Below are 26,786 nucleotides of genomic sequence, written 5' to 3'. Positions count from 1 at the left end.
TTGCTTGTCTTAATCATTATTATTATATAATTATTATTTTTACACAGATCAGAAATATGTGTCTCTTCTAAAACTATTGTACAATAGTTTTAGATATTTTGGTTAATATTGAAAAAATTTAGTGAGGCAATCTGAAACCTAGAGATGCGAATTTGGAGATGCGGCTCATGGCTCACCGTAGCGGAGGAGATGACGCACACAAGTGAGAACCGCGTACGTGTGCGCTCAGCGCTTCGGATTTCTTCAGGCAGTAGAGAACAAACGTATAGTTTGCTGTATCTTTCTGTTTACTATCGAATTGTGTGATGGTGACGTAGCGAGTGATATAGTCGAGATCGCGGCAGACGACTATGCAAAGACAGTTGCCGGGCAGGCCCGGCAAGCCTGTACGAAATATCATGTACGGCGATCGAAATAAGACAAATAATATAATATAAAAAAAGACAATAAAAAGAGGCATTTAATACAACGTATAAATATACGAGGTCTGTCCCAAAAGTATCCGGCCTGTGCGTATATCTTTGTCCTTGGCAATCCTATTGAATGGAAAACAGACATTCAGTATTTAGGGGGGACCTTAAGGACTACCCCGACCAAGTGGCACGACCCAACAGCTGTTCGTTCAGTCGGCAACGGTACGCAGTTGTGTGAGCGTCGAAAACTCGGAGCGTCGCATTTCACAATGACCGAACGAGTCGAACAAAAAATGTTTCATCGTCCCCTAACCCTTGATAGCAATAACCCTTTTAACTCAGGATCTTTTTGGTCATGTATTCCAGGATTTCTTCAGCAACTTTAATTCGAAAATCCTTTTGATCTTGCATGAGCACTCTAGAACGAATTTTGCAATCACTTGCTCGGTCATTGTAAAATGAGACGCTTGGAGTTTTCGACGCTCACACAACTGCATACCGTTGACGACTAAACAGCTGTTGGATCTTGCCGCTTGGTCGAGGTACTCCTTAAGGTCCCCCCTAAATACTGAATGCCTGTTTTTCACAATAGGATGCTCACGGACAAAGATGTACAGAAGTCGGATGCTTTTGGGACAGACCTCATATACATATTGACAATATAATATTGTAAAGTAATTATCGACCGGTATAAAAGCGTCAACGTTCGCGGCACTAAACAAACATCGCAACTTTGAATAACAGAAAAAACAGACTTGTTATATTCGCGAAAGAGAGTTCTCGCACTTCTCGCTTTCCTGATAGCTCACATCTTTGCTCGTTTCTCTCCGGCGATTGTGTGCGATTCTTATCAACGTTATCTCATTTCCTGTCGGCGGCTCTGATCTAATCGGAAATTTGGAACACCTCGATTTATCAGCTCCCTGCATCCTTCCCAGACAGATCAGTCTCGCTTATCAGTGATAATAAACGACGATGAGCCGCTTACGGATCGCGCTCCGATCGTCACTCTCCATCGAGACGGGAAATTGGCAGGTTGACTAATTTTTTGAGAGTCACTGAGTCACATGTAATTCTGTATCTAGTTCTATCATATTGTTAATTATATTTCTAGTTAAAGTACCTTTAAAGTGTGAGCTATTATTTACGGAAATACACTATTACTCCGCTAAGTCTAAACTAAACGCCATTGTTATATAATAGATACGATAAAAAATATATGAAACCGTTTGCGTATCCACTAGATTTGGTAATAATTAGATATTTCACAATAATACTAGGCGCTAATTTAAATTTGTTATCGAAATTTAAAAGTCCTTTTTAGACAAAAAGCGTTAACCAAAAAATTGCTATATAGTTACCGATATTCTTGGATGTCAATTATCTTCTAAACTTTACAATAGCATATTACTGACAGACAAAATAAAATTGTGGATACGTTGTTCCAGCGGAGGATCTAAATCCATAATTTATTGAAGCGAAGTATCACAAAGAATAACTGCAATTATTAACTGTAATTATGTAAATATGATATTAAGATTTCTTTATTGTTTATATTAAGTAGTAACGTAATTAAATGTTAAGATTTTTCGATTATTAGCGATACAGTGAAATTAAATTTTTATTTTATAATTTCATCTTTTGTGTTTAAAAGATTGAAGACGATTTCAATATCAGGCCGAGCTGTAAGGGGCACAGGAAATGGCTCATGAAACCTGCCCACCTGCTTGCAAATCGTATCTTAAGAGTGCGTTCGTTTGAATGCTTACGCACTTCCGGGTGTGGCAACTCCATTTCTCTAAGAAGCGTCACAATCAATCACACACTGGCATCAGGCAGAGCCATTCGTATTACTAGCCGTGCTGTCTCTAGGACAGCATTCGCAAAGCACGTCGCGTAATGTTTTCTCTCTCGGTTTTACGTCTCGCGTAGAGGATCGAAGATTGCCGTGACTCCCACCACCGTTTCCCCACTACCGTTCCTATCTCTCTAGCCCCCACTAGAGACCCTGAACCAAAGATCGGCCAATGCGTGATCGATTTCTGATTGACTCGCGCGCGTGAAGTATAACCGGAAGTGTGAGCGAGAAAGATATATACAAGGTGTCTGGTAGGGAAGTATCGATCGGAAAGGTGGAGATAGATTGCGTAAAGCTGAGAAGAAACGTCCTGTACCATTTTGCGCAATAATAATCGAGTTATTAACGTATTGATATCAACGTATGAGACCGCGGTCGTACAGCGAAGCCATCGGTAGGCGAGCCGCGCGCTCTTTGTTACGACGCAGTGAGGCAGCGATGCCAGAAAGCGTGCTTTGTAGCATACAGTAGGGATGGAGTGAGAATGGTCTCGCGAATCGTCGCACGCTTTTTAGCATCACTGAATGCAAAGGGTGTGGCGTGCCTCAGTGATAACCAACCACGAGCGCGCGGCTCGCCTACCGACGGTCTCGCTGCATGACCGCGCTCTGATATGGTGAGATCAATACGTTAATAACTCGATTATTATTGCGCAAATCGCAAAATGGTACAGGACATTTCTTCTCAGCTTCACGCAATCTATCTCCACCTTTCCGGTCGAAACTTCTCTACCGGACACCCTGTATATCTAACAAAGAAATCCTAGCTAACCTAACCATAACTGTCTGTCAAAACTGAATAAAACGTTAAGATGCAGAATAAGATATGTATTTTACTTCATATTATCAATAATTTAGTATAACTTATTAACTAATGTAACCTCAAAAGTCTAATAATTTTTTTGTTTGAAATCAAATAGATATAAAATGCCCAACAAAAACATCATATCCGGTTTTTACCCCATGGAGGAACATTGGCCGATCTCTGGTTCAGGATCTCTAGCCCTCACCACCCCTGTCGCGCGCACACAGCAATCGTACTATCTCCCTCTACCTTACCGACAGGCGGGAGCGTGTGTTAACCCGATCGCTGTATGTATGAAGTCATACGGATATATAGCATTACCGCCGCTGCGCGAACACCACAAGTTATCTATTATGCAAAGATAACATTTATTTTTTATTTATAACAAAGATTATTAATCTAGAAAGAATATATATATTTTTTAATACTTATACATTTTACACAAAACATATGCAAATCTTTGAAAATGAAAAGAAATTATTTGAACAATTTTTGAAAAAATAAAGCCGGGTTATCCTTTTCTGGCTCCGATTTAATAATACCTTCTCGTCGTTCATCACTAACATTTCAATGGTTTGAATCACGGTTATAGATAAATGCTTAATAAGAAAATTTCATTATTCTTTAATTTATGTTTCTCTAAAACGTATGGAATTCCTGCATGATTTGGTTTTTTCACTTTGATTTCTTGAGAGTAAGCGCATACGTTTTTTTAAATTTCTTGAAGTATGCGGCGTCTACAGTACCTACCCTTTCAGTTTGCCTCTGTATCTATCTATTTTCATTCGTTAAATGTAGAACTATAGGATATTTCTTTTGCGTTTGTCGATTACCAATGAGTCGATCAAACATAGTTTGTGTATCTACAGTATCTTATGTACCATATTGATAAAAGCATGTAACGCGTTGTGTAAGAGATTTTTAGATAGTTGGGATCGAGCTGCGACACAAACATGACATTGTTATATATTAGAGTCGTCTTTTTGCTTTTTCCGTCGGTTTTGCTGATCAAACTGCAGTATACACTGTATTTTAAGTACAATAAATATCAGTTAATCTACACACTATAGAACGAAAATAGACTGATACTGAAAGCGCCTGAGCGTTCAAAGCGAACGCACTCTAAATCGAATAATTAGTGAGAGTAGATCATAGATCGTTTGTGAATAACAGCAATACGGTTATTATCAGGATAGACATTACTAGTTACTAAGGAGTGCAAGTTAGATTTTTAAAATAATCGTTAAGTGAGAGCAAGAGATAAATATCATGGTAAGGATTCGAGACAGTGTAAGATTCGTCAAGCGATTATAAATAATAGATTACATAAATATTAAGATTAAGACAACCGGTTTGGTGTGACAAACAGCCGGTCCCGCGAGCTCCGACAAACAAAAACACAACGCCCTAGAACCCGATCAAGGGTATGTGCGAATGCGAAAGAAAGTGAGGACACTCTTTTACGAGCACGGAACCAGAACGGTCGTGGTTTCTGGAGAGTCAGTCTGAGATAGTGTGAGATACTGAATACAAATATATATATCGTTGTTACTTAACTAATCAACTATTAATTCATTCATACCATCTCCTTGTCCTGAGGAAAAATCCTTTCGGTTTCGGTTCTCTTACAAGAGGAACACGCGCGAGTCTCACGGAGATATCTTACGGAGTCGAGCACGGTTTACTTATTGGCAACTTAATCGGTTTTATTCATTTCTGCATCTTTGCCAGATTCAACACCTATTTAAGTTAAACAGTCGTATTCTGGACTTTATCATCCTTTATCACATTCGAAACCCTATAAATTCATCAATCGGATTTTATTACTGTTTATTGTTTACTAAAATCTCAGAAAGTTTGTCCCTTTTTATCTTCAAATCTGCAATTCTCTGATGAAAATCCATGTCATCATCTAGAAACATATAATATCCACAACGTTTCTCTAAATCTTGAAGACTATAACCGATAGTGCGTCGATTTAGAAACCATGGTTCCGGTAACGGTGGTAACGATGATAATGATGGTTTCGGTTTTGCAGGATAAGGTGACTGGTAATCACTCTTCATAGTGGTATGATAGTCCATCTGACAAATAACTGTAGGATCTACAAGGACGTCACGTAATTTTGAGTTTTTTTCCTCACAGTCTTTCCTGAAGAATATTAAATATTATATTATTATCATTATTAAAAAATGAAAGGTTGAAAGGTAAACTTAACTAAGAAATTGATTATATTTCAGTGGATCAAACCTGGCAAATGTCGATGTTAAGACATGAAAACTTTTTAACCGAAGCAACTATGCGCTAACGGGATTTGTTACACTTAAAACACAGTCATTATTCTAATTAGAATCAAATAAGAAATATGAATAAATTAAATTTGCGAAAAATGTCACCCTTACCATTTAATAATTTCTATAGTAATTGTCTCTACATCTTGGATCAAAATAAGGTGTATACCATTCGCTGCGATGATTGTCACCACTGCACATGCCCCAGTCGAATTGACAAAGACGCCCGCACGGTATGAGGGAGGCTCCAGGTTCAAACTCTGGCTGGGGTGACATTTTTCGCAGCAAATTTAATTTATTCATATTCCATATTTGATTCTAATTAGAATAATGACTATGTTTTAAGTCTAACAAATTCTGTTAACGCACATTTGCTTCGGTTAGAAAGTTTTCATGTCTTAACATCGACATTTGCCAAGTTTAATCCACTAAAATATAAGAAATTTTAATGACTGACTGGCGATTTAATAATTTCTATAGTAATTAACTAAGAAATGTGCAAAGCGTTTTCAAAGAGTGTATTTTTTATAATATTTTCATGATTATCGCTTGATATGCCTTAAATGTATTAAAAAAGTTAAATTATGGAAAAAATTGTTATAACTAATATTAGGTCGGTGTATTAGTTCTTGCCGATGCAGACAGATGGCTGCATGCATAGTATAATTTTATGAGCAGAAAAGAAAAAGAAAAGTGCTGCTAATTCACACAGAATTATTTGTGAGATTTTTGATGCAAATATTATATTCATTAGAATATGTGCGAATTAGTTTAAATGATTTAAAAGCAATGATTTCGATATCAGTGATAAAGAACATTTTGGATACCCTGCAGCCGTAAAGGAGGACGAATTTCAAGCATTGCTTAATGAAGACTCTGCCCAATTGACTTGTGAACTTGCATTATAACTGGGAATTGATCATTCAACAATTCGCTATTTAAACACAATGAGGAAGATCTAGAAGTATGGAAAGTGAGTGTCATATGAATTATCCGAATGTTCAATTGGCAATCGATACAATAAGTGCTTGCCAAACAAAAACAGAAGAGTTTCTCGTAGCGTATTATGACGATGAAAACTGGATATTCTTTGATAATTCCAAGAGGCAAAAATCATTGGATGAAGCCCGATCAATCAATACCACCGACATTACGTCGCAATATCCACGGTCATAAGGTTCTTCTGTGTATTTGGTGGGAGAAAGGAATGCTCTTGCTATGAGCTGTTACTACCAGGTCAAACCGTTATGAGAGACCGGTATGGAAAGCAACTAAGTAAGACAACTACAACGAGAATTGATTCGAAAACGTCAATAGTCAGCAACCATCATAAGGTCATCCTGCTGCATGACAATGCCAGGCCACATTTTGCTAAGAAGACCAAGGAAATATTATTGGACTTGGAATGAGAAGTGCTCCCTCACCTAGCTTACTCACCAGACGTTGCCTCTTTTAATTATCATCTATTCAGATCGATGCAGCACGGCTTGTCTGTCTGATGAGCGCTTCTCGAATGCTACTGATGTGCGAAAATGAGCCGATGAATGATTCGCCTCAAAAAATGACTCCTTCTTACGATGTGATTTGCATATTGTCGGAAAGATAGGAAAAAATCGTAGAAAACGATAGAAAATATGATTAATTTATGCTGTATCGATTGTTTCATTTCAATAAAGAAATATTGCAACAAATTGGCAGGAATTTATGCACCGATCTAATATATTGCATGCTATAGCTATATTTTCGATTAACACTTCTACACTAAAGATGTTTATTTTATTGCCGATAAGAAAGCAAAGAAAAAAGCGGAGAATTAACAATTTAAAGTAGTTTATTTTACAACAAGTTCAGTTCCGCAATCACAGATTATTAATTATGGTGAATCGGAAAAGCGAAACGAAAACAAGGCTCTAGTGTTCGAATAGAACGTCTCGCTCTTTAGAACGTTTGAGAAGCAGAAATTGAAATATAATTCAATAGATCTCTAATGTTTTCAATACACGCAATATAATATTACAAAAACGATATTAAGAAAGAGAGAAGGAGAAACAAAAAAGGAGAACAAAGAAGCAAAGAGAAAAAAGAAAGGAAAAGAAGGATGATATCATTAGAACAGAAAAAGAGAAGATAAGAAAGAAAAGACAGGGAAAGGAAGAAATGGTATATACAGGGTGGTTCATTTTACTTTATCCACTCAAATTTACGCGGAGAACTCGCGAGAATGCCTCTCATGTCGGGGTGCATGATTAACGTGAGTTTCCCTCTACAAGAATACGTTACAAGAATACGCATTGGAAAATGGAAGTTTCCATATAAGAAAAATGATGATCAGTAAATATCTCGAAAGTGGCGTCATCTGTAAACAAAATGATATCGCAGTCTTATGTCCCCCTTCAAACCAAACAACTTTTGTATGAAATGTTTTTCCGTATCTTTCATATTTTTCGAGATATTTGAGTGGATAAAGTAAAATAAGCCACCCTGTACGCACACACTCACGCACGCACATACAGAATGTCTCGTAAAGACCGAATCAACATTTAAGGGTAGATTCCTGAGATGATTTTAAGACGAAAATCCTAATACTAAAATGTCGAAGCTATAATAGTTTTTGAATTATTTATAGCTATTATTTATAGTTTTTGAAGCATTTATAGTTAGTGAATGAGACCGCCTAAAGTTGGCGCGCTCAGATGTAACACAATGCAAAGTGCTAAAGGCGAAAACTGACTGTCGCCCCTCTTATTAATATATCGACACAAAGAATACTTATGCGAAGATAAGATTGTTTTTATTAATATTTCTGCAAACGCGCATTGTGCAACGTAACATTTTCTTTTTTTAATATTGGAAGTGACATTTTTTATTTTTATGTGATACATAAAGCGCAAGCTGTCAAATGACATTTCTTTCAGAAATCTGCTATCAATTTCATATCCCACAGGCAAAACTATAGTTATGAAATAGTAGATGTGTACTTAGCTAATGATGTGTAATTATTTTACAATTATTTAACAAAATAAGCAGCTATAATTCTAATATCCAAATGAAAGCTCATTCAAATACACTTTAAATGTTTTATTAAAATAATTCGGAGGAAAATAATAAATAATTACTTAATTGTACAATTAATTAATGTACATACATTACAGTAGGTGTTCGAATTGAGCATCATTCATCTCAATGCACAAATCTTGTGCGTCGCAATAAACTTTGTTGTGCATTGCGTACATTTTGGGAGATATACTCGCAACTACTTCAACAATGTGATTGAGTAATTCTCTGTCATCTGACAGCTTGTGCTTTATGTATCACATAAAAATTAAAAATGTCACTTCCGATGTTAAAAAAAAAGAAAATGTTACATTGCACAATGCGTGTTTGCAGAAATATTAATAAAAACAATCTTATCTTCGCATAAGTAATCTTTGTTATTAATATTAACAATTTTAACGATATTAACAAGAGAGGCGACAGTAAGTTTTCGCCTTTAGCACTTTGCGTTGTGTCACGCCTGAGCGCGTCAACTTTAGGCGGTCTCATTCCCTAGCAGTTAGAACCTAACTATAACTGCTTATAATTCAAAAACTATTATAGCCTCGACATTTTATTATTTATATTTTAATATTAGGATTTTCATCTTAAAATCATCTGAGGAACTACCCTTAAGCGTTGATTCGATCTTTACAGGACACTCTGTATATATATTATTTCTTGTTACTTATATTTAAAAAACAATGAAAAGTTTGAGAATAATTACTTTTTGGTTTTGAAGCACAGTCTTACATACAGGTTTGGAAACGACGTCGAATTTCAGTGGTAGGGGGGGAGGTACCTTTAGTGCAGTAGTTTTTCACTCGTGCTATTGTCACTATACGTTACTGCTGTTGAGGGATGTAATGAAATAGATAGAGAACTGCTACTTCTGTCTTTGTCGCACTATATGCATCCCTCGATCATCGCACACCTTGACCGACCGAAAATCGAAGTAAAAACATCTGCATTAAACGGATGTACCCCCACTATCGTTATTTCCAGACCTATATGTAAGACCGTGTTTTAAAGATAAAAGTATTTCTCTCATACTTTATAAAATAAATTGAAAGAATAATTTATTTAATTTTATTAAACTTTGAAGAAACATATTATATATACTCTGTCATAGCAAGCAAATGCATTGTGAATAAACTGCGTCGAGGATAAGCAATGTGTTTGTCTTCATCTTTCAAGCCAATTTGTGATAACATTGCACATGTCTCCGAAATTTTTGTTTGTTTCTCTTCTGAACCAAGTTTTCGATGTAAAGATTTACGAAAATTTTCCTTGCATGAAAACATCTCCATGTTATCGTTGGATTCTGCTAAAGTTTTTAGTTGCCTGTTAATTTATTTAAATAAGATAATTAAAATGTGTATTACAGTTAAAACTATATAAATTATACTGTTGCTAAGAGAATATAATAATTTTATTGTGAAAAATATGAAGTACTGTTTGTGACATCTCAACTTTCACAGAGAATGTCATTTTAACTTTGTTATAATAAAAATACAAAAGTTGCAGTTTTCTTTCTAATAGTTTTTTTGCTCTGATATTTTGCAGGAAAACACTTAGATCTCGGAGATCCGAGTATTGGAAGTATGACAGGGTGTGTCTGTCACAGGAACTTTCTTTATCCATTGTATCAAGGAATAGTGTGATGGAGTCCGTGAACACTGAGAACGCGATAGATTTGATCTCACTATATTTTATTAATGTTGAACTGAACAACTGTAAGAACGCAACAACAATTGAAGAAGAAACGGAGGCACGATAATATGACTTGTTCGACCCTTTTCTCCGTGTTCTAATGCCACGAAGTTGCTCAAGACAAGTAGCTACGAAAAGCACGAGAATTTTGTTTGTTGCAGCTATTATTCTGCTGCTTTCGATCTATGTTTGACTCGCTTAAAGTTGACGCTCTAGACCTACTAGCGATCACGGCTTAAAGCGGATCGATTAATTAATATTCCACTAATGCCCGAAAATGAATCTAGTTGTCGGAACAGATATAATTATTTAAATAAATTCCCGCTTTTTTACATTTTTATACAGCAAGCATCAAAGTTTGTGAAAAGTTATATGTCATGATTTAATAATAAATATATATAAAATTTAAGGTAAATATGCCGATGAGGGGAGCCAGCCCCGATGACCTTGACCTTGACATATATTGTCATGGTCGCCCTCCTGAGTGACCTTCAAAAGGTTTTAGCCGTCGCTCGTTGTTTATTAAAAAGTTATTAACAAAAGAATTTTAATGATTTTGCAGGAATTTTTAGCTGCCCACACGAAATAAGGACTTGAATTTGATTGTTAGAAGTATATAATACTACGTTTGAGTTTGCTATACGTATGCTGCGCATGCGTGTGGTTAGAGCGACGCGAAGTTTTTGGTTTTTCGGTTCGTTACGTACGAGCGAGCACGAACGTACAAGAGCGCGAACGAGTCAAGTCGTGTTTTTTTACATATATATTTAGTTTTCGTTTTGATAAGTCAGTATTACTAAAAGCAGTGTATTTTCTTATTAAATCCGTCATTTTAATACATAGCATTGTGTTATGCATCCTACTGCTCTTGCGCTGCCCCGTTAGCAGGTTATGGGCCCAGGCGCGTGGCGCATAACAAAGAAGCAGGTTAGGATATCGCAAGTGCTAAAATCAACGAGATGGCTACGGAAATTAAGGTCCAAGTAGATAAGCTGGAATCAGAAGCAGAATGGGTAAGATGGAAATGGCAGATGAGCATGTTATTCGAGCAATATGACTTAGTTTCCATTGTTGATGGTACACGCCCGTGCCCGCCTCAGCCGCCCACTATTGCAACAGCGGATGTTGTTAAAGAGTTTAAAGCATGGAAAAGTGACAACGGTCGTGCAGCTAATTATATTATGAGTGCGTTAAATAAGCAAAACGCAGAATTAGTGCTTTCGTGTACAACAGCGCACGAATGCTGGCAGAAGCTTTGTTCACGGTTCGAACGAAGTAGCACGCAAAGGCGCGATATGCTATTTCAACAGTTTTTCAAAGCTGAACACAACAAGATCGAAGACGTAGCATCTTATATAGCGCGGATTCAGAAAATCTTCATTGATCTTAATTCGGAACTACAGAAGCAGCATCGTAATACGTTGGACGAGTCAGTGTTGATTGGACGCATTACATCTTCACTAGGAACAGAGTATAACGAGTTCCAGAATGTATGGGAAGTTATTCCAGAAGAGCAGCAAACAATTAATTTGCTAACGGAAAAGCTATGTGCCATAGAATTACGAAATCGCTCTACAATTGTATCGCAGTCAGAAGCTGTTGTATTTGAAGCAAAATCAACAGCAGGAAAGAAAAATAATGACTTGCAAGTCAGGAATAAGCGTATTCAAGCACTTAAGCAGAAGACAAAATGTGCGATTTGTCATGTGAAAGGTCATTGGGCAAAGGAATGTCAGAAAAATAAAACTTCTTAGCATGCCAGTGACGGAAGTAAAAAGAATACAAACAATTCAGGACATAAGTCGGAACAGATAAGTTTTTCAATTGATGTTGGAGCAGGTTCAATTGATTCGTGGATTTGCGACTCCGGTGCATCTCAGCATATGACAGCAAACAAGCACTATTTTGTGTCATACGAGAAATTTGCAGCACCAGTCCCCATTAAGGTTGCGAATAAATAGACAATCTTAGCGGATGGAAAAGGAAGAGTCAATATTGAGTTATTTATTAACAGTAGATGGCGATGCAGTCACATCAAGGACGTATGGTATGTTCCAGAAATCGGACGACATTTATTTTCAGTAAGACGAGCAGTGTCTCAAGGACACAGAATATATATCAAGCAAGATATAGTCATATGCAAGTTTTATAATAAAACAACCGCAGTTGGAGAATGGTATAACGGAGCGTATGTAATGAAGCTTCGAGTCGTAATACCAGAACAGGAAGTTGAAGTCCACACCGTATCAGAACTAGACGCATTACAAGTTTGGCATGAGCGTCTTGGACATCAGAATAAGCAGCACGTTAAGACAGTTTTAAAACGTTGTGGAGTCGAAGTTTCCAGTTGTAACAGCGACTTTTGCGATGGATGTGCATTAGGCAAGGCACATCGACACCCGTTTCATAAGCGCAAGAATAGACCAATGGTTACTGGAGAGCAGATACACGCAGACGTGGTAGGACCAGTTGAAACCGATTCAATAGGTGGATCGAAATATTATGTTTGCTTCAAAGATGATTACAGTAAGTACAGGCGCATCTTCTTTTTAAAGCATAAAAATGAGGTTGCAGAATGCCTTGAACAATTTTTAAATGAAGTTAAGACTGCCTCTCATGTTGTCAAGCGATTACGAGTAGACGGAGGACGAGAATTCGATTGCTCAGCGGTTAAAAAGATTACTGCAAAGCATGGAATCACGTTAGAAGTGGTCCTACCATATACGCCTGAGCTAAATGGCGTAGCAGAACGCAACAACAGAACGATCATCGAGTCAGCCCGATCAATATTGACAGCCAGCAAGTTGCCGAAATTTTTATGGGCAGAAGCATGTGCAACAGCCGTCTATGTCTTGAATTGGACAGGAAAAACTTCAGAAGACGACAAGACACCAATCGAGTTGTGGAGAGGATATCAGTCATCGAGTCTTAATCACCTACGCATATTCGGAACAGAATGTTGCGCGCATATTCCGAAGCAAAAGCGTTTGAAATTTGATAGCAAGAGTATATACGGTTACTTTGTTGGATATGTAAATGATAAGGATGGTTATCGTGTGTACATTCCATCCATGCATTGTATCAAGTTAAGTCACAACATTTTGTTTAAGCCTGAGCATGTATGTACAACGTCGATATTCGAATCTGAGGAGGAAGTCTGTGATCGTGAGGAGTCTCAAGAGTCAAAAGGCGAACCAGAGATACAGCAGATCGAGGAACAGGAACAGGAACCAATAATCAGCGATACTCCTGTAAGCCGCCCAGAACGTAAGCGGAAACCACCAGCTTGGAAGCTAGGAGGTGAATACGTGTATTTGACAGAAACAAGCGAGCCAGATCCAGTCACATTCGCAGAAGCAATGGCATCAGATCAACGCGATGCATGGAAAGCTGCCATGCAGGACGAATTAAAATCTCATCAGATCAACGAAACTTGGGAGCTAATACCGTTACCTGACGGAGTCAAAGTAATGGATAATCGTTGGGTGTTTCGTGTCAAAGTGCAGCCAGATGGAACTGAGCGATATAAAGCACGCTTACTAGTCCGAGGTCACGTTCAGAAACCTGGAATAGACTATAACGAAACGTTCAGTCCAGTAGCGCGTTATGATACAGTTCGCACTGCGCTAGCAGTTGCCGCCAGCCAAGGTCTAGCATTGCGTCAATTTGACGTGAAGACAGCATTTTTATACGGCACACTGCAGGAAGAAGTATTTATGCATCAACCAGAAGGATTCAACGACGGCTCAGGTCGTGTCTGTCGATTGAAAAAGAGCTTGTATGGCTTAAAACAGGCTCCACGATGCTGGAATACTCGTTTTGTGAAATTTATAGCCAAGCAAAGAATGGAAAGCAGCAGTGCTGATCCATGCCTATTTTATCGGGATGATCACAAAGGAAAATTGATTCTTGCTATATATGTAGATGATGGAATATTGGCAGGAAGTGACGATCAAGTAATCGACGAGTTTATGAGCAAGCTCGAAGCAGAGTTCCAAGTTACAGCGGGATCTCTAGGAAATTTTATAGGTATGCAGATCGAATGCGAAACAGATGGCTCTATATGCATTAGTCAAACTGCATACATTAAGAAGATTTTGAAACGATTCGGAATGGAAAACAGTCACGCAGTACGCCAGCTGAGAGAGATAATAGTGACGATAAGATCGTGCTTAATGAAAAAGTGCCATATCGTGAGGCTGTAGGTTGCTTGATGCACCTAGCCACAGCTACAAGACCCGATATCGCCTACGCTGTTAGCAGAGCAGCGCGAGCAATGGATAATCCGACAGGAACTGACTGGGCAGCAGTAAAACGCGTTTTTAAATATTTATGCGGAACAGCTGAACTTAAGATACAGTATAAATCAAACGAGGAAAGCCTGCAAGTGTTTAGTGATGCAGATTACGCCGGTGACATAACAACCAGACGTTCAACCACAGGGATGGTGACGATGTTTGCAGGAGGAGCTATTACCTGGACCAGCCAACTACAAAAATCTGTTGCTCTTTCAACAACAGAGTCGGAGCTAATTGCAGCCAGTTATGGAGCAAAGGAGCTTGTATGGTTAACAAGGCTTCTTTCGGAGCTTGGACATGTGATAGAAGTGCCAACATTATACGTGGATAATGCGAGTGCTATAAAATTAGCCAAAAACCCCGAATTCCACAAGCGTTCTAAACATATAGAGGTTCATCATTATTCTTTCGCGAGCGTTATTTGAACGGAAAAATTAATATACAGCATATTAGTGGAAGCGATCAATTAGCTGATTTGTTTACGAAACCTCTTGGTTGCATTCGATTTAAACAGTTACGTAAATCGATAGGTTTAAGTTGTATTTAAGTTAAGCATAACATTTGTTCGTATTATTATAGGAGGAAGTGTTAGAAGTATATAATACTACGTTTGAGTTTGCTATACGTATGCTGCGCATGCGTGTGATTAGAGCGACGCGAAGTTTTTGGTTTTTCGGTTCGTTACGTACGAGCGAGCACGAACGTACAAGAGCGCGAACGAGTCAAGTCGTGTTTTTTTACATATATATTTAGTTTTCGTTTTGATAAGTCAGTATTACTAAAAGCAGTGTATTTTCTTATTAAATCCGTCATTTCAATACGTAGCATTGTGTTATGCATCCTACTACTCTTGCGCTGCCCCGTTAGTATTGATATATATTACAAAGGTCACCTCCCCGAATAACCCGCACTAATTGTAAGTTTCAATCGTGGATTGTTGGTGTTAAGAAGTTATTAACAAAAGAAGAACAAAGTAAGGAGAAAAAATAATAAATATTTCAGATTCATATTTATACTTTATTCAGCAATATTATTATTAATAGGATAAATTTGTTTCATTATTTCAAAAAATGCCTCAATTCTGTTTTCAAAAGGATAAATTCTTGTGAACAAAATATGAACTTGATGAATGACGAAAAGCTATGTATGCTTTTTGTATTCGGCAAATCATTTTAACTTGGGCTGGAAAATTCTCCTGCACATTCTTGCCAGATGGGCCACTTTTTTCGCGCATACAAACGCTTATGCATACAAACGTAGCAAATACAAACGCTTATGCATCATATCAAAAAGGTTATGGGTATGTGTGGCAAGATTGGCTATTTCAATCCATTTCAATATTCTTTAATTCGATAGCACTTTTGATGTACAATTTGAATACAAAAAAATATTCTCGCAAAGAAATTTGAAATTTATCTGAGAAATGGCAGAAAATCATAGAAAATGAGGATACATATTTTGATGACTGAATTTTTATTATTCAAAACGAAAACAGACTAAAACTGTTGCACATATCTAGAAATGTTATGGTTTTTAAAGAGAATTTTATAATTCCTGATACGTCTTAACAATAGTTCCAGCTTTTTACTTATTTTTAAATCAATTTTAAATTTTAAATCTGTTGAGGCAATTTATCGTGCTTCTGGTAATACTCTACTTTCGGATATATATTATTCGTAAAGCGCGCGTATTTCGTTACGTCCGTTTCATATAGCTTATATAAAGCGCGTGCGGCGGAGTTCTTCCCTTTCTGCCTCGGTCTTTGTTTTCGAATACAGTACAGTTAAGAGTCAAGTTCGAAGTGAGAAAGTTTTCTTTTACCTATCCTTGAGTAAATCCTATACATCACGTCACAGATTTCACTAGTTTGCTCCAACAAAATCAATTTTAACTTTAGTGCACTTTATCTTCTATAAAGTAGTAAGATGTTGGTTAATTCTGCCATTTCTAACAATTCCCGACTTATCGCGTTCTAATTATTTCGACCTGTTTTAGCGAAAGTTTCGACTTCTAATTATTTTATAATAAATGTTTAACTTTAATGTCGGAGCCATGTTTTAAAATAATTAATACTGACTAAATCTGTTATCTTTTTAATAGTTTCTGACAGTTTCAGCATAGTTTCAATCATTTGTACTCTTTTTAGAGACAGTTTTTCTAGCTCTATCATTTTGTATAACTTTTTAACTTCTAATATTCTTATAATAATCATTATTAATCACATTTTATGATGGAATTAAAAATTAAAAAATTAAAAAGAGTAAAGATTTGTTTTTAAAAGTAATAAGGAGCGCCGAAACTATAAATCTAAAAGACTGAAATGATTTTGCTGAAATAGATCGAAATGATTAAAATAGAGAATTGTCGAAAATGATTTAAAAAACGGCAGAATTGACTGTCATATTATTTTGTAGAAAGTAAGATGATAGCGTCACAGTTTAATTTTTATTTAAGAATAATAAAAGATCAGAACTAGCGTTAAACCGTATCAGAAACTATAAAACTTTAAGAAATTTATAAGATTACGTTATTGTAAAATAAATATATCATAAATATTTTTCAAAACTTGAGGTTCCATGGCTATATACATATAAGTTGGGGGAATTTTTTATCACGCATAAAAACTGTACAACTATTATTATTGCAAATGGAACTGTTGATATATTTTTAATTTTTAAAGATGAAATGTTGACTTTAAAAACATCATTGTATGCGTCTTTTACAACGTTTTTATAGAACATAAAATAATATATATACCGTGTGTTATATTTAATAAAATAAAATTTCTATTTAAAAATTGACTTTACTCCTGCTACCCCAAACAGAACAGAACATCATAATAAAGTTAATATGTGTGTAAAAATGACTATCAAAACTCGATTTTTAATCATTTTTTATTTCCCATCATTTTGACTTTTGTATGATTTTTATTTTGTCATCAGTTTGACTTTTGTATGATTTTTTGTTCTGCTTGGGACTGATTTCAAAATTTTTACGACAGTAAATTATATTACGTATGAAACCAAACAACATTTGTCTAAAATATATTTTCTATCATGAAAAGTAAATAATTATTCAGATTAAGCCTCACCTTGTATTTAATGAATTATATTATGCACGATACGATAAATTGTTCTTTCTTATAAACTCCGAGTGTGTCCATGTGATTATTATTATTTATCACTGTCAATATTTATTTCACCTTTGTATTTAAAAATTATTATTATATCAATATTAATTTTCCTAAGTAAACTTCTTTATTTTTTCAATCAGCCAATCAATAATATTTTATATGAACGATAATGTTTTTATTTTACAAATAATAAGAAGTAACATAACATGAACGCTCTTGTCATGTCCACAGACTAAAGCGCGTTGCTAAGCTAACAAACATATGGTTCTACTAAGACATATGAGACACTACATTCATGTGACCTTAGGAAGTAATAAGTCAAACAAAATGTTACTATGAAATTAAAAAAAATTTTTTTAAGTATCTCTTTATTTTATATATTATAATTTAGCTATCTTTAAAAGCATTTGATTCAAAAGAGTTATTTATATCAACTTTAATACAGTGTTTTACAGGTGTATTACTACTTGCTAAACTCTTCTTTCCGGTTTGAAAGAAATATGAAAAAAGAAAGTATCTTATTCATATAGCATAACATGTTGGAAAAGAGAAACAAAGTGAAGACTATGTTCTTCTTGCTTCTCTCCCTCTCTCTAACTCTTTTCCTCTCACACTCCTTATGTATACAAGGTGTGCGAGGTATTTGAGAACAAAATTATAATTTGAGGGAAACATTTTTAATAGAAAAACCAATTGTGTTGTGTATATGTACATCACAGAATTTGATACACGTGTTTTTACATTTGTATAGTAAGATGTTATTCAATAAAACAAAACCAAAAAAAGCTATTATCATTCCGATATTCATCGGTCTTGCGAACAGTGTACAAAGGAATAATAATTTCAAATATTATTGTTTCTATCGAGTTGAGTATTGAAGTGTTGTGGAGGAGCCCCCCTATTCAATCGATCGACTTGAAATTTTAAGTATGTACATGTCGAGAAAACATCCCTTTATCGTTTGAAGAACAAAAAACATGATATGGTATATATATTCTTTTTAATTGCAAAACACTTGGCCAGGTTTAAGAGTCAAATCGAGTATTTGAATTTGACAAATCGTCATTTCCTCAATTATTTTTTTGTGCTTCTTCTTCATTAAAGGATAACTACATGTATAAGATAAAACACCGTTTCAATTTTTTTTAGATGACCTGTAGGATGTCATGTCAAGCGATCGAGGAATTCTACGCGGTATTATGGACGAGGACAGATAGGAGGCGGAATTTTTAATAAAAATAATTGGTAAATATTCCGATGAGGGGAGCCTGCCCCGATAACCTTTCTGTATCTCTTATAGTTTATTTATTCTTTTAAAATAATATTAATATAAATACATGAGAGCTTAAAAATGTGTTTGATGGTGTAAATATTTCAATTGCTCATTAATTAAAATTAAACAAATTGAAACATTTTGATCCTCCAAAAGAACTATACTTTCTTCATTGAATAATTATCTTCATTGAAGAAGATCCGAAGTAGAATCAAAACATTTAAGTTTAGTCGATAATAATCTATGACAAATTGAGATACACGCACCATCAATTTTAAATTCCTACATCCATATAATGTTATTGATGGAGTAGAATCTTAATTATAATATTTATTCTTTAAAATATGTTAAATTATAGCTATTTGATTTCTGATGCTCTTTTCCTTTTTTGCTTTTTTAATATAGAGACTATATTTTTCTGTTAACGATAGAGGATAATATATGTAATGCTAAATACATGTTATGACAGGTATTATGCTAAATTATCTGATAAATGTTATAACCGAGATAACAAGATCAAAGAAAGGTCATGGCAAATGGATGAATAAAATTTTCTCGTATTCGCGACGAGTACAAAACTTAGTGTGACATTTGAGTCATCGATTCTTCTTATCTCCTAAAACTGTATCTCTCTAGAATTTAATTTCTGTGTTTATTTGCGTAATACTGGCATTGCACTTCTTGAAGAATGTTCTTCTTTTTATCTGCTAATTTTAAATCAGATATAACTGTGATGGAACAATAGCATTACACATTTAATATAAGTTTATTTCTCACATATACATATTTAATTTATCTAATATCCTTTATTTTAATTTTTGTATTATCTAATTTTTCAAATAGTATTACACATTTCATGCTTATGATTTCATACTTATTTTTATAATCCTTGTAAAAAAAGAATGAAAAATAGTAATTAGATTAAGTAATACAGCATTCTTTCATTATAATAAAAAAATATTAAAATTACCCAGTTTCGGAACAAATAAATTAATTACTATTATGCAAAAATTTAATATGTTTTACTAATATTTATATAAAAGTAAAGAAACATATATCTATAATCCATTATACTACATGTAAATAATAAATATCATCAATTTGTTCAATCTGTTTAAATATTGAAAAAATTTGCTGCCGTTCATGATTCTTTTTAATATTGGAAATGTTATTCAACATTTATATATCACAAAAGAGAATCAATGAACTAAACGTCCTAATGTCCTAAGATTTTGTGTGAACTAATAAATAAAAAAAGGAACTTTAGATAAAATAATATTAACCATTTTGTATACGATTACGAATTATTTGAAAAAAGGGCAAACAGTTCAGTCTACATAGATAGTCCAGACAGAAAATCGATATACCCTATCGCTTCTGTCACGATTGCGACGACGACAACGAGAAGAATGCCGATCAACAACACTTATAAATTTATTATCGCGGTGAGTTTGCTTGAAGAGAATAAGAGATAATCACTGTATATTATAGTCGCGATTAAGCTACTAATACTTATCAGAATATTGTATACACTTATTAAAAGAGTGTAGAAGGGATCAGACCAGATTTGAGCAGCGAGCTTATCACGAGCCCATTGTCATCTGGGAGTAGATTCCACTTGTCTAACTCTGTCAAAGTGGCGTCGGTAATGGGGCCGGCCACGACCTCGTTGCCGATGACCATGATTGTGATGTACCTGACGCGAGTGGAATTGCGAGTGATGGTTCTGCGTTTGGTTTGTCGACTGCTTTGAGTGCTATAATAATAAAAATTAAAAATACTTATATAATCGAAGTCCACTGATAAAATCAAATAAGAACTAAATGTCAAACAAAAAAAAGATAAAATGAAGACAAAATAAAAATACGATATTATAGGCATCTAAATGAAAGATTTCTTGATAATCATCAAATAATCTTGTTTGACATCAACGATTGTCGATTTTCCATTTAAGTTGCTTTAAAAGCATTATTACATTTCTTCAGTTTTTAAACTTACCATTTGAGTAACTGGTTGTTCGGTGGTATTTGAATATGCATTCAAGCTTGTGCCTGGTGGGCTCACCTCTTCTGTGACAGTAGGATCATCCTCTGTCCTCAATAACATCTTAACACCTTCGGCTTCTAAATCAATTATACCGCCTCGTTGTTGCTGCCGTAGATACAAAGCGGCCATTTGTTTCTGCAATTCTCTCAATTCAGTGGTGACAGAGAAATCTGTAGCGGCTTCGACATCAATAGGTGGCGGTGCAGACCATAAACTTTCGACATCACAACTGATTGACTCGCGGCAAACAGGGCATATTGCCTAAAAAAATAAAATATCAATATAGAAGACAACTACTTTTTACATTAGAAAAATGAAGAAATTTTATGAAATAGTACTTTTTATGAACCGTTCCGTTTGTAATTCCATACCTGAAATTTATTTGTGGTATCTTGTTGCCATTGCGGTAATTTATCTTGTTCTTCTCTATAATATCTTTCAGCAGCGGCAACATGCGCGGCTAGACAATGTGAATGAAAGTAATGATAGCATTCCGTCTTTGTGAATTCATCCCCTTCTCGAAAACCGTATAAGCAGACGGCACACTGATCGGTGGGAAGATTGCTTCTCGTCAGATGCTCCCGTATTAACTAAATTATTATCATATTATTATTATATCGTTATATTAACTAAAATTCTATACATCATAATAACTAAAATTGCATTTTAGACTGCATCCATAATTATATTAATTAATACTAGATTAATTAAAAACAAATGTTGTAACATACAACAATGAAGATAATGTTTAGTAATAGAGATATCTATCATTTTATTTCTATTATTTCTTTTTCTAAAACAAAATAACTGAGGAAAAAAGTGAAATTTATATGATTGATAAATTTTGTCACCTCGATTAATTCAAACATAACCGGCTGACCTATGAAGTTTTTGCATTTGGCTTCTGCATCAGATTGCATCAGCTTTACTGTAGATTCATCTAATCCTCTTGGATTTCTAAGATTGATAGTTGGTGAGACATCTGGATAGCCTGAAGGTAACTGTACTACTAGTGTGACACAAACGTATTGTGACTGTGAGTCTTCGCCAGTTGATGGAAATAGTATTGTTTCAATGTACTCTGGCTCTCCTCTGTGTAAACATGAATTAGTTAGAAAGTTTTGAATATTAGAAGAGTTAACTAATGTTGTAAATAATCTTATACTTCACAATAATTTGGATATATTGTTTTAGCAAAATTGAAATAAATATCATAGGCTGGTATTCATAATCGGATCTTATATTTAAGACCGTCTTAAGTGTATCTTCAGATACTGCGTAGCCAATGAAATGATCTATACAGCATCTGCAGATAAGCTTAAGACAGTCTTAAATATAAGATCCGACTATGAATACCGGCCATAGATTATAAAAACTTTGTTTTACATAAAACTTTACATATTGGAATTTCTTAAAACCAGAAAACATAGAAAAGTAATAAATTATAAAGAAAGAAATTTATTAGATCCTTCTCCTGTGAAAATTATGAAATTTAATAAATCATAAATAGTTATCAATTTTTTATATTACTGTACATCTAAAGTTTGCATCAGGTTACGCACATAGAATGCATACATATATATTTTACATAAAAATATATATGTATTTTATATAAAAAATAAAAGAATGTTTAATACATATAAATAGACAAGAACAAGGAATGTATGCATTTGCGCGCGCGTGTGTGTGTGTGTGTGCGCACATCGCACACTTGCTTCAATAGTGTCACAACTAAAAAATTTCGAATTTCGAGTTAATACTATGAAATGATTCCAAAAACTCTACTCGACCGATCATAAGTGACACAACTATAAATTTTACTTTACAAAAGTGTGATAATGAAAAATAATAAAGTCATACCGATCTGAAAAATACATTAAAACTGTCATAACTCAAAAGATATGTGGTTCTAGTAGTTATATACTCAAACTGATACAATCCATTGACCCTAGCTAATGAGCGTTTTCTTCTTACTAATAAATCTTATTAACAAAATAATGTGTTAGTATGTTCAAAAACAGTTTTCTGCACTTTATGAAAAGTTGTAAGTTTTGAGTTGTGACATTTTTGAAGCAAGGGTGCGATATGTGTATAAATAGAAAAATAGAAATGGATGTAAGTATAGTAAGTTAGATTAAGTAGATAAGTAATAGATATAAGGAATATTGAAACGTCTACTAAAATAATAAACTATACTAATATCCCAATATATACCTATCATTTTCTTTGATATTGAGCTCATTGTCCAATAGAATTGCTTTTAATGCTTCAATTTCATCAGTCACTCTGAAAAATTACCATTAACATTGAAATAATTGTGACATCTGAATATAATCTTAATTTATAATATACTAATTAAACCAATAAATATTAAAACAAATCAGTCCTTAAAGAAAATTACATAAAACTTAAACGTTATCCAATGTGTAAAAACAGATATATTTACTTAGATATATTTTTATTTCGATTCATCTTCAAAATAAAATTGGCAGATATAAATATAAGTTTTATTTTCAATTCTTTGTATAATATTTATCTGCTATTTTATAATATCCTTTTAATGTACATTAACAAGAGAAAAATAGAAAGAATAACAATGGAAACAGGAGTTATACTAATAAGCTTGTACAAACACATATACATATGCTGCGAGTAAGAATTTATATATATATATTAGAGCGCAAAATCAGTAGAAAATACTAACTTCCAAACTATCTAAAAAAAAAGAAATCATGAAATTATCAGAGAATATTTTCCGGGAAGGCTGTAACTACGTTCGATTAACAAGAGAGCAGCATAAGAATATTATGAAGAACTGTGTTCAATCTTAGCTGACTACGGTGATTATATCAATAGTTACCGTTCGTCCACCATCATCTCTGACATTGTTCTCGGCAAAATATTTCTGACACGACTTTCTAGCCTCGAAAAACAATTCCTCTTGCAGATAATGCTGTTTATTTTCCCACACGAGCTAGCAACGGCTAGCCACAGCTAGCCACGAGAGCATCAAATCCACATCAATATTAAAATCTTTCTACTAATGCGGCCGGCCATGAATACATCTGATTGGTCATGCACAATTCGCTTGTTCACCAATCACCATTCACCAAGAAGAAAGAACTAATAGAACAGCCATTGGATCGTTGTTTCACTTTAGAACCATATACTACTGGAAGGGGCATTACCTATACGTTAAGCTGAAGTCACATGGCACGTATTTTCTGCGTAACGCGTAACCGCGTAACCAATCACATTGTTTCATTTGGATATCAGCTTCTGCAAGCAAAGATTTGATCGGTTACGCGGTTACGCGTTACGCAGAAAATACGTGCCATGTGACTTCAGACTCAGGCTGAGATTACGGCCGGTATTCATAGTCGGATCTTATATTTAAGACCGTCTTAAGTTTATCTGCAGATGTTGTATAGATCATTTCATTGGCTACGGAGTATCTGAAGATACACTTAAGACGGTCTTAAATATAAGATCCGACTATGAATACCGGCCATAGACTTATAGAGATATGCCTTCGGCACACCAGTGCGACGCGACACGCGATGCGCGATATGCGACGTGCGATATCCAATGAGCGTACAGTGTTTATGGAAAAGCTGTACGCTCATTGGATATCGCACGTCGCGTATCGCGCATCGCGAACCGCGTCGCGCTGGTCTGCCGAAGGCTATAGACCGGCCCTCACCGTAGAAAGCAGCGCGGCAACATCACGGTGCAGACATAGCCTGTGGCAGTGACCAAGTTTACACGGCAACGTTAATCGGGTTTAATAACATCCGTAGTTCTAAAACTGTCCAATTACAACTATTCTCCTGAAGAATGGAATGACTGTGATTGGCCAACCTTATAACTACGGATGTTATTAAACCCGATTAACGTTGCCGTGTAATGGCACTCATAGATGGTAGATTCGAGCCGCTGCCAGCACGGAATAGGAGTGGAGAGGGAATGTCACGTGACATTCCCTCTCCACTCCTATTCCGTGCTGGCAGCGGCTCGAATCTACCATCACTGGCCTGTGGAGTAGACCCGTCCTTCTCGCACCTTCTCTTTTAGCGCTGGTGCGAGAAGGACGGGTCTATGCGTACGACAAGTCTGTCGGACGTTCCGATTGGCTCACGATGACACATAAGTGGGGTGTTTCCGTCGGAGAGTTACTAGATTTCTTGTCGGAAAAAAGTTGGGCAAAGACGAACATTTTACGACAGTCATAACAGTTCTAACCTACAATTGGTGGCTAAATTGCTGTGATTGCTGTGATTTTAAGGTAAATATGCAGTATAACGCTCTCCTCTCCGATTTTCCTGTAATTTTGTAAATATGTGTATTTTTATGCGTAGAATATATTCTAAGAAGGAAAATCGTCGCTCAAGTCCCGTTTTTTTTCTTTTTAATTTTAAAGGTTTTTAACGTCGGTAAATAGGAAAATGATAATTTTAAACATAATTATAAACATTTTCTCACACATTTTCTTTTGCAAGTATCTTTATATTTGTATAGATGAAATTGGAGATTTATGCCCACAGCTTGGTAAGCAAAATTGGCATTACTTATAATCATAATATTTTAATGTATACATATTCTGAACTGCCTTTTATTGATAAAATACCTTTAAAAGTGGCTTGTAGTCAATCGAAAGACTTATAAGCCACTCTTAAAGGCACTTTCATCGATAAACAGATATATTGTTTATAAATCATTGAGTAAATGAAAAGTATTGTTTGTATAAATAGTATAATTCTAACATACAACATAAGCAACATATTTATCTGCAATGTTAGATTGAACTACATGTTATATTAATATAATAATAATGCAATATGTAGAAATATTATGTATAATAGTTTTTATTTGAATATTTTTCCTGGCGGTACAGAAATTTGAAATTTGTAATCGTATTGAATATTTTTGTTCGAAACAAATAATGGAATTAATTAATTAATTATATGATATAGATAATGGAACCATTATATATGAATTGCCACATTCTGCTGCAGCTGTATGCGATAAATATTTCATATGTAATATTACTATATCATGTTTAATATGTTAAAAAAAATTAATATTTTAATATGTCTATAAATATCTATGTTGCAGGAGACATTGAAGAGCTTCTTATATCTTACGTAAGAGAACGAAGAGAATTATGGGATCACACATTGCCAATTAGAAAAAAATCTCGAGATATAAGCGTATTTTACATGGATTGTTTAATACGCATATTAAATAGTAAATAACTAGTGCATCCGTTTAGTCAGTAGCCTAGTTTACACCGATCGTTTGATACGCGTATCAAATAGTACATTTGAGCTAATCAGCTAATGACTAAACGGATGCACTAGTTACTTACTATTTAATACGCGTATTAAACAATCGGTGTAAAATACGCTATTGGCTGATTAGCTCAAATGTACTATTTGATACGCGTATCAAACAATCGGTGTAAACTAGGCTATAATCGCAACGCACTGGCAGGAAATCTCAAAACAATTAAATGGTAATTTTAATACCATTTAGCTACATATTATCTTTTAATTATTATTCATTTTTTCGAAGTGGCTTTTTAATTTATTTTATAGGAAATCTAACGCCAAATGCTGCTTGCAAGAAATGGCGATACCTCAAGGATTCATATATACGTATTCGCAATGATTTCACGAAGAAAAAAAGTGGTTCAGCTGCTAGTAAACCTATCAAATGGAAATGGTATGAACATATGAAGTTCTTACATGATACACAGGATTCTCATAAGTGAGTATATTCAACTATTGTTTATGTAGAAATGGTTATTGACATTTAAATGTGTGTATGTATGTATGTATGTATGTTTTTATGTGTTTTAAGTTAAAGTACAATTTACTGACATAGTTTTTTGTTTTCTTAGTATTAATTTTTCTGACTTCTTC

At 34.8% G+C, this 26,786-nt stretch overlaps 2 protein-coding genes and 2 long non-coding RNA genes across 5 annotated transcripts; 2 read left to right on the top strand and 2 right to left on the bottom strand.

Moving 5' to 3' along the window:
- Window positions 1-3,508: 3,508 nt before the first annotated feature.
- LOC113561490 lies at window positions 3,509-10,620 on the bottom strand. Its single transcript, XM_026967990.1, has 3 exons — window positions 9,518-10,620; window positions 5,510-5,684; window positions 3,509-5,233 (listed from the first exon to the last, which is right to left on the bottom strand). The coding sequence occupies exons 1-3, from the start codon at window positions 9,707-9,709 to the stop codon at window positions 4,899-4,901; spliced, it is 702 nt and encodes a 233-aa protein (XP_026823791.1). The 5' UTR covers window positions 9,710-10,620; the 3' UTR covers window positions 3,509-4,898.
- A 99-nt stretch (window positions 10,621-10,719) lies between these two features.
- On the top strand, window positions 10,720-19,398 carry LOC113563603. Its single transcript, XR_003407534.1, has 3 exons — window positions 10,720-11,125; window positions 18,693-18,788; window positions 19,286-19,398. It is a non-coding gene; the product is annotated as an uncharacterized LOC113563603 (long non-coding RNA).
- Window positions 18,830-23,937, bottom strand: LOC105279106 (E3 ubiquitin-protein ligase RNF25). Its single transcript, XM_011338673.3, has 6 exons — window positions 23,723-23,937; window positions 23,077-23,148; window positions 21,714-21,954; window positions 21,234-21,452; window positions 20,815-21,123; window positions 18,830-20,572 (listed from the first exon to the last, which is right to left on the bottom strand). Exons 1-6 carry the CDS (start codon window positions 23,746-23,748, stop codon window positions 20,414-20,416), a joined length of 1,026 nt encoding a protein of 341 aa, XP_011336975.2. The 5' UTR covers window positions 23,749-23,937; the 3' UTR covers window positions 18,830-20,413.
- A 937-nt stretch (window positions 23,938-24,874) lies between these two features.
- LOC105279092 lies at window positions 24,875-26,584 on the top strand. Of its 2 annotated transcripts, none has more exons than XR_893867.2 (3): window positions 24,875-25,147; window positions 25,978-26,377; window positions 26,460-26,584. It is a non-coding gene; the product is annotated as an uncharacterized LOC105279092 (long non-coding RNA). The 2 variants fall into 2 exon arrangements; XR_003407562.1 differs by lacking the exon at window positions 24,875-25,147 and adding an exon at window positions 25,154-25,901.
- The last annotated feature ends 202 nt before the right edge of the window (window positions 26,585-26,786 follow it).

The sequence above is a fragment of the Ooceraea biroi genome, chromosome 2 (assembly GCF_003672135.1).
Source record: "Ooceraea biroi isolate clonal line C1 chromosome 2, Obir_v5.4, whole genome shotgun sequence".
In the NCBI taxonomy this organism is placed as follows: Eukaryota; Metazoa; Arthropoda; class Insecta; order Hymenoptera; family Formicidae; genus Ooceraea; species Ooceraea biroi.
The sequence above is the reverse complement of the archived record's forward strand: the minus strand, read 5'-3'. Positions and strand labels throughout refer to the sequence as shown.

Coding starts and splice junctions, on each gene's coding strand:
- LOC113561490 (XM_026967990.1), bottom strand. CDS start 9,709: ATGGAGATGTTTTCATGCAAGGAAAATTTTCGTAAATCTTTACATCGA. Junction 5,685..9,517: donor TGCTTGCTATGACAGAGTAT/ATATAATATGTT, acceptor TATTCTAATTAG/AATCAAATATGGAATATGAA. Junction 5,234..5,509: donor ACCTTATTTTGATCCAAGAT/GTAGAGACAATT, acceptor AATATTTAATAT/TCTTCAGGAAAGACTGTGAG.
- LOC105279106 (XM_011338673.3), bottom strand. CDS start 23,748: ATGTCAGAGATGATGGTGGACGAACG. Junction 23,149..23,722: donor GAGATGATGGTGGACGAACG/GTAACTATTGAT, acceptor GTAATTTTTCAG/AGTGACTGATGAAATTGAAG. Junction 21,453..21,713: donor TTATGTTTGAATTAATCGAG/GTGACAAAATTT, acceptor ATAATAATTTAG/TTAATACGGGAGCATCTGAC.